General features: G+C 43.2%; 1 protein-coding gene across 2 annotated transcripts in view; it reads right to left on the reverse strand.

Moving 5' to 3' along the window:
- LOC147431451 (WD repeat and SOF domain-containing protein 1) overlaps window positions 1-8,167 on the reverse strand; it is a 127,341-nt gene extending 119,174 nt beyond the window's left edge. For both annotated transcript variants that reach the window (XM_086494046.1, XM_086494045.1), the window contains exons 1-3: window positions 8,035-8,167; window positions 7,835-7,924; window positions 7,658-7,769 (exon numbers count right to left, since the gene is read on the reverse strand). In XM_086494046.1, coding sequence (XP_086350172.1) covers window positions 7,658-7,769; window positions 7,835-7,924; window positions 8,035-8,100 — 268 coding nt within the window. In that variant the 5' untranslated portion in view covers window positions 8,101-8,167. The remainder of the gene's footprint in view (window positions 1-7,657; window positions 7,770-7,834; window positions 7,925-8,034) is intronic.
- Window positions 8,168-8,657: the final 490 nt, after the last annotated feature.

The raw sequence follows: 8,657 nt of genomic DNA on the forward strand, positions 1-8,657 counted from the left end.
GGTACTGCTTGAAAACGCGAGGGGATGCTGAGGGGGGGGTTATTGCTGAGAAGTTGCCTGTTGAGCGGGAAGCTCCTGCTGCCTCTTCTGCCAGAAAGTGCTAACTTGGGTTTGCTTATATATTAACTTAGCAAAATTGCCCTACCTACTTTTGTTGGAAAGTCACTTAAAAATAATAAGTGAAAATAACCAAAAATAGGAAAATAGGTTAAATGCACTGGAAAATTCCCCTAACTGATGGGAATTCCGATGATCATGCTGTGTGCAACCAGAGGATATGCATCTATGCTAAGTGACTGGGCATGCACGGTCTACGAATAGACTCACAAAAGTGCCAGATCACTGCTAATCTAAACTTGACTGAACTGACTGAACCTTGCTTTGGTGTAGCTTGTCCACGGACACATAGGGTTGGGATGTGTCACGTGACATCCCTTCCTTTTCAAAGTGAGGTACTGGTACCGAACTGTATGGCGTCGAGGGAGATCGCCAACAACATCCGGAATCCTGGAAGGGACTCTTCGCCGGCCCACTCTGATGTGTGGGTCGTGCGGTACTTGAACTTCATAAAGGTCTGCAACGCTTGCTTCTTTGGGCCGCGCCGAAAGCGACATAAAGTCTTCTGTGGCTCCTTCGATGCTTCAACTTCGTCTAGAGTCGTGCTTCTTCCGTCTTCAAGAATCTCCATGGCTGAAAATTCATGAAACCGTCTCCAACACAAAACCATGAACATACCCATTCCATGTAAAGTGAAGGAAAAAAATCTTGTCTTCTCTGAAGACTGTGCATGCAATGTAGATGAACAAATAGACGGAGTGACAACCCGTTCATCAAACACATGCAAACAATGAGGTCGAATCTTTTCTGTTTGATCGAAATCAATCAACTGTGGCAAATCACAATGGAAATGCCCATGCTTGGTGCTCATACTATCATGTGATTTTTCGGAAATTGTGTCATGCCAAGGAAGAGACATGGAATGTGACTTCCTGACGTACAAACTTTTCGGCTTTTCATGAACAATCCACATACATTTGTGCTCATCCATGAGAGAAATGTGCTCAACATGCAATATGTCATGCCTAGAAAAAGGGATCACATAACGATGTTGACTAAAATACATGAAACCTTCACGAATGAAACACTCGAACAATGCGTGCGTATCAATCATGCAAACACATAATACTTCCTACGAGGGCTCTTTGGACAAAGGCTCGAGAGCCAAGATCGCTTCTTCTTGAATGATCGAATCGTCTTGTGGGGGTTCTTTGGACCTTGACTCGAAAGCCAAGATCTATTCTTCGTGATTGATCGAATCTACAACGAGGTTAGCTTCGCTAGGAAAAGCATCCACTAACTCATCATGCTTGTGAACAATCACATCTTCAACATGCAAATCATGATGCTTGTGAGAAATCACATCTTGATCATGCAAATCATCATGCTTGTCATTGTAATCCAAATCATCATGCAAATCATTATCATTCAATTCCTCATCATGCTTCATACAATCATGTAAATCCTGTGTATCATGCTGTGGAGAAAAAGAGATTGAGAGAATCTCCTTATCCGGAATCCTTTCAACCTTGTCGTACATATTAGCAATGAGAGATGGAGGAGCAATGTCCTCTCCATGAATGACAATAGGAGAATCACTGTCGTCATTGAGAGTTATAGTGTTAGCCGAAAATTTCATGAGAGCATCATTATAACAAAACCATCGAATGCCCAAAATCATATCACATCCTGAGAGAGAAGAAACAACAAATCTTCTAGTGAAGGCAGTTTGTTGAATTGCAAACAACACATCAAGGCATTCCTCCGTGATGAGAGCGTCCATACCGGGACAAAAGCCAGAGACCTCGATAGGAGATCTCGGACTAACCTCGAGGCGGGCTCTCTCAACAAGAGAGAAACTGATCACATCATGACAAAACGGTGCCCCGACGTACGACCATAACAATGGGAGGGTCCTGAGAAACTTTGGGCACAATCGTGTTATCATTCATTGCATTGACAGATGTAGTGGGTGTTGTAGGTTCTTTAGATTCATTCCATTCAAGCTTAGGACATGTTCGTTTTATGTGACCCTTAATGTGACAATGAAAACAACGACCTTCCTTAGAATACGTGCTTTGTTCTTCCGAAGTGATGTAACCTTCTACAATTCCTTGTACTATCTTTTCATCTGAAATAAGCTTAGGTTTAGCAGTTGTGTTAGCCTTACCCTTAGATTCATTGGAAGAATTCTTTGATGAGAGACTGTTGGAAGATTGGTTAGAAGAGTTATCATTCTTACCATTCTTACCGTTCTGAGGGTTCTGAGAAATCTGCGAGGTACTTGTGGAAGTCTTGTTCTCCTTAGGCTTTTCTTTGTTGTGCTTCATCTCGTGGGCAAGAGCAATTGCTACCGCTTTGTTGAGATCGATTGGATCGAGTACTTCGACATCATACTTAATATACTCGTCCAATCCGTAAAGAAATGCCTCCTTACGCTTCGCATCCGATTTGCGTAATTGAGTGCCGAGCTGCAAAACACGATTAGAGAAAGACATAACCGGCATACCGTTTTGCTTGAGAGCTCGCCAATCATCCTTCAATCGTGCAAGGTACTGAGGTGGCATAAACCGCGCCTTGAGCTTGTCTTGGAAATCAGCCCAACTAAAAGAGAGGGGCGTGAAATCGTCGGCTGCCTCTAGGTGCGCGGCTAGCTGTGCCTCTTGCCATGCCTGGTACCAATTAATGGCATCACCGGCAAGGTACATAGCTGCCGTCAAAACTTTGCTATTGCCTGTTTTCTTAGTTGTCGCAAAATAAGCATTAAATTGATGCAGCCAAGAATGAATAACAGTAGCATCCATCTTACCGTCATACTTACTGATAGCCAACTTCTCTGTGACTGGATGATTGAAATCCGCGTCGTGGCTTGCGCCACTTGACGAACTCCCACGATCTTTGGGTGGTTCGGTCTTCGCGGCTAGGACTTGGACAAGCAATTCTTGAGTACGTAGCTGTCGTCGAGCTTCGCGCTCAGTCTCCAAAGCCAATCTATGAGCGGCACGATCGGCCTCCAATGCCGCGTTTCTTGCTGCCGCTTCCTCCTTCCTTAGTTCTTTTCTTTCTTTTCTTGCGTCGCGCTCGCGTTCTAAAGCAAGGCGCTTGTCTTCCTGTCTATCCATCATGGCCATCATCTGCTTGACCATTGCCTCCATAGGGTCTAGTGCACTCGGTGGCGTAGATGGCGAAGGGGGAGGGTTAAAGAAATCATCTCTGGGTGGGGACGAGTCTTCGTCGCCTCTCTCATGCTCATCACTTGTATGCGAAGTATCCATTCCGCTTCGGGTGACGACCATGCACTATGATCTTGGGGTCTTAAGCTCGCGAGGAACTTGGGTCTTGAGGTTCTTGAGGTCCTTGATTCGTGAGAATCTTGGGTTCTTGAGGATCTTGAGGTTCTTGAGGTGTTCTTTCGCTTCAAATCGCGTTGGAGAAGGATCTTCTCTTCACCTGAGTTCTACCCTTTTCTGCAGGCGCACCCCTTGGCGGCCTTGCACTCACACCAAGGTTGCTTTTTCCCACCTCACGTCGATTCGCCGGCCGCTAAGTGCACGGTCTGCTCTCAATGAGTGAAAAGAGACACAAGGGGAAGCTTGACAAGCCCTTCTTTCTTGGGATTCTTGTCACTCTTCAACAAAACACGATTAGGAATCGACACGCCGAAGTAAACTTGGGTTCGTGCGACCGCAACAAGTAAAAAAAATTCTTGTGGTTCTTGTGGTTCTTTCCTTGAGTAATGCAGAACACTTCCAAAGCTTTGATACCAATGTAAGGTGCAACGGAATGAATGTTGTATTTTCTCAAGATTAGTGATCTTTATTGCTCAAGGTTCCTTTTAAAAGCGCTCTGAGAAACTAGAGCCAGATCAGCCCAAGGGTTTGGTACCCGAGTTTGGGAAGTAGATCTAGGGATCGGAGAGAGGTAGTCTCTCAAGTTGTGATCCGGAAGTTGAGATTCCCAAGTAAGGACTCTGTTTCCAGGAAAGCAGTGTCATTCTGCAGGAAGAGGACTCTAGAAACAGAGTCGGAAAAAAGTTGCAGGGATATCATGCCCTGAGTCTGGAAGGTAAGATCCACATGCGAGAACCTTGATTCCTGAGGATTTGGATTAAGGAACGGAAGTTCCTTGGAATAGGGTTTTGCCCTAGAAATAGGAAGTCGAGGCTTTCGGGAACCATCAAGTCTTATTCTAGAACGAACGTGGTAATACATTCGATTCAAGTGCTTGTAAAGACTTCTCCTCAGTAATAATAAAGATACTATTACGGGGGGGGACCAGCCCATCTTCTGGTCCCCGGTACTGTGTCGATCTTCTCACTCTCTCTCTCTCTCTCTCTCTCTCTCTCTCTCTCTCTCTCTCTCTCTCTCTCTCTCTCTCTCTATTATCCTCTGGCTTTAGTAATAAGTGATAAATCCTATTTATCCGAATGTATTTGATATTGCTATGCGCTCCCGTTTGTGACAGAAGTCATATCAAATATTGTCTTGAAAGCTTGTCAGGTCCTTGAAGCATGCGGTTGCTTTACAATTAAACTCCACCATTGCATGGCATTATCTTTAAGAAATCCAGTTGCTCGAGAAATCTTGGATTCTTCTCTATAGTTCCCCAAAGCATAAATGTTGTCGAATTGTTGTAGGAACTGCAATGCTTTCTTCCGATCTTTCATCCCGAAAAAGGTGAAAAAATTGACTATCGAGCTGCCATCCTTGAAATCTTTCGGTTGGTTAGGCACATATCCCGGGTATGGATAATAAGGATATCCACACGGGGTCCAACCATTGTAACCTGGTGGCGGTGGTGGTCGGGGAGATTGTCACAAACAGGAGCGCATAGCAATATAGAATATACTCGGATAAATAGAATTTCACACTTAATTCTGAAGCTAGAGGATATAGAGAGAAATAAATAGAGAGAGAGATATAGAGTGAGAAGATCGACACAATACTGGGGACCAAAAGATGGGTTGCCCCCCCCCCCCCCCGTAATAGTATCTTTATTACTGAGGAGAAGTCTATACAAGCACTTGAACCGAACATATTACCACGTTCGTTCTAGAATAAGACTTGATGGTTCCTAGAAGCCTCGGCTTCCTATTCCTAGGGCAAAACCCTATTCCAAGGAACTTCCGCTCCTTATTCCAAATCCTTGAGAACCAAGGTTCTCGCCTCTGGATCTCACCTTCCAGACTCAGGGCATGGCATCCCTGCAACTCTTTTCCAACTCTGTTTCCAGAGTCCTCTTCCTGCAGAATAACTCCACTTTACCGGACACGAAGTCCTTACTTGGGAATCCCCACTTCCGGATCACAATTTGAGAGACTACCTCTCTCCAGTCCATGGATCTACTTCTCAAACTCGGGTACAAAACCCTTGGGCTGATCTGGCTCTAGTTCCTCAAAGCGCTTTCTCCTGCAGAGGCTCATGCCTTCCTCTGCTCCTACTCCCTCACTAAGAGGAAGTACACCTACAAACAAATACTAGAGATCATAACAAGAAAAATCGTTACCTTACAAGTCTCTACGGTCAAAACGCAACTCAGTTCTCGAAATCCAATTCCTCGGAAGAGATCTCTACATAGAAAACTCCTCTCTTTCAATCCTACACACAAGAGAGGTGTGTTCTCGGGTTCCTTCTCGTAAATCAGCCCCGTCTACGACGTTTATGGGCTGAAAACATAGAAAAGCACACGATTGAAGCTCTGATACCACTGTCACGGGGACGGGGCCCCACGTGCCAACGGAAAAGAACAGACTGAACAACTTTAAGCACTTCAAATAACAACTGAACTGAAAGAGATGCACGACACACGAGACGAGGAGTGGCGGAGTTCCACCTCAAGAGAGCACTAGCCTCAAACCTTGGTGCCTCTTTCGATATTTCTTTATATTACTTGAACTCGGTACAATGCCGGTACTCGCGCTTTGCACCTTCACCCAAAAGAGTGCCAAAGACTAAGCCCTCTGCACATATTTGAAGGCCCTTGGCCTATGAAAAGCTTTAAACTCAAAAGCATCTGGCCCAAAAGCTGGCGCTGAAAATCAACAAGCATAAGTCACAGAAATCTGTACAGGTGCCACGTCAACATGTCAACGTAAATTGTGGGATTCCGTATTGCTTGCCACGTCAACATGTCAATGTAAATTGCGGGATTCCGTATTGTCTGCCACGTCATCAGTTGCTACCCAATAGTGTGTGTGTGGTCTTGCTTTATTTTATCTTTATTATCTCTAAGCACTTGGGCCCCATGGGACGGGGTCCCATAAGTTGGTGGGAACTTCTTTAAAAATAGGAAACTCAGAAAGACTTTGCAAGTTGGTAAAACTTATTTTGCTACTTCGAGGGTTTAGGCCCCTCGCTCGGGATCTACAAGTTGGCTCCGTTCTTCAGTGGCTTGACACGTCGGCAGTTTGTGATAGACTACACAGAAGTATTTGTGTAAAGTTCAAGAATTATTCTACTTTAGACACTCAGTGGATGACCGATTAGGAATTAGCATCTTATCACAAGATTTTGGAAGGATATGTCCAAGCATTACAATAAAGGACGCCGTCGTTGACTTCATCTTCTTCGACATAGACCAGTAGTACTCGTCGTCAACATCATCGTCGTCGACATAGGCCCCATCAATACCCCGTCATCGACTTCATCGTCTTCGACATAGACCAGCAGTACCCATCGTCGACATCATCGTCTTCGACATAGACGAGCAATACCCCTCGTCGACATAGACCATCAGTTCCTCGTCGTCGACATCATCGTCATCAACCTAGAACCTCAGTACCCTTCCGTATCACAGTACCAGTACCAAGCATCAATAGCGTCAGTACCCATTAGCATCAGCATCTCAGCATTTAGTCATTGCATCAACATTGTGCAAGAACAAAGAAAGTACTTGCTCTGGCAACAAAGCGAGGGGGCCCTTGAGGGTTGGGACTCGACGTCCCTGTGTCGTCTCTTTTCTCTCTCTCGTCTCTCTCTTTCTTTCAGTTCGATTCAGTTCTTTCAAGTGAAGTAATGCAACCCTTGTGTTTGTGTGCCGAGTACTAGATCCAAGCTAAATCCATAAACACTTCCGCTGCACCTGACAGCAAACTACCAAAACCGTCCATATTTGTCATGCTACTTTAAGCCAGAAGAGAATATTCCAGCAATTGTCTCATCAAAATTGTGGCCATGACCAAAAGCTAACACAGTATAATTCCAATTCAAGATTGTTGATCTCTAGAGTTTAAGTCACTAACAAATTAGCAACTTCAATGAGTAACAAAAGCTTGACATAAATCCATGCAAAAGATTTTCAATGGCTTTATCCTATGCAAAGAGTGGTCTTTTCCTCAGTAAAAAGGGGTCTTTTGAGGTGATCCAAAGAATACTCTAGGAGTCTACACTTAGAATGAGACATAGAGATTCCTTCTTAAAATGCAATCCATGCAATCAAGAGAAGATTTTTCAAGCTTTGATGGAACAGCAGCTCTCTTTACAACAAACAAAAAAACTAATTTCTACAATAACATTAGACCTTTTGAATTTAAAATTGAAAGCAGTACCAAGTCGACACATAAGAAAGATCACAGCATGAAATTTTGGGAAAATTCACATACCTCCATCCATTGAACCAGAGAAAAAACAATTCAAATGTCTTGAGTTCTTGGCCATTGCAGAGACAGCATCCATGTGTCCATTCAATGCCCCCATGAATGGCTTGGCAAAAACCTAGATATTCAAGCAAAACATGAGGAAAGCGTGCGTGTGCTAATGAAAGGACATTAGTGTCATACCTTGTCTAGCTTCACAGCATTTAATGCTCTTGTGTATTCACGAGCTCTTTCTAGCGGATGAAGACCAGGATCGAGGTTTTTAAACACTTTCTGCGACCAAAAAGCATATAATCTCTCTCTCTCTCTCTCTCTCTCTCACACACACACACACACACACACACAAACACGCGCGCGCACGCATACAAGCATAAAAATCGTACTTGAAGGTCTTGGCGTCGCTCGCGAGTAAACTCGTCTTCGGAACGCGAGATGACCTTCACCTTCATCGCGACTCTGTTTAAAGGTTTAAGAGCGCTCACCACCTTATACTGTCTTCCTAAGACGGGATGGAAAAAGAAACGTTAATAGGATGCAACGTTTGTTAAATAGTGAGTTATGTTGTGCTTTCAAAAGTAGTAAAATTTAATATAATAGCACTACAAAGTGAAATATAACTTTCAAGCATATGTATCAAGATGAATTGCTCTTTTATATTCAATTTCTACATAATGACATGCCTTCTACTTGCAAATATAAGTGATTTTTTCTTGAGGCAAATTGCTGTATGTTTTTCATCTCAATTCAGAATTCCTTGAAATCTAAGCTTGACAATCTGTAGTTCATCTTCTACTAACATTGATTGAAATTAGCATGCAATTCATGAACTTTCTTTTAATGCTATTAGTATTCAATGTTTATTATGCTAATTTGTTGTTTGATATATCTAACATTTTTAATTTTAAATGGATATCAAATTAATTTTTTATATTTCTTTTATTTTAATTAAATATTTTTTTATAGACAACATTGGTTGTGTTTTTTTGGTATATTTTTTGTCAACTCC

This window comes from Adiantum capillus-veneris, chromosome 21 (genome assembly GCF_014529385.1).
Source record: "Adiantum capillus-veneris isolate H3 chromosome 21, ASM1452938v2, whole genome shotgun sequence".
Classification (NCBI taxonomy): domain Eukaryota; kingdom Viridiplantae; phylum Streptophyta; class Polypodiopsida; order Polypodiales; family Pteridaceae; genus Adiantum; species Adiantum capillus-veneris.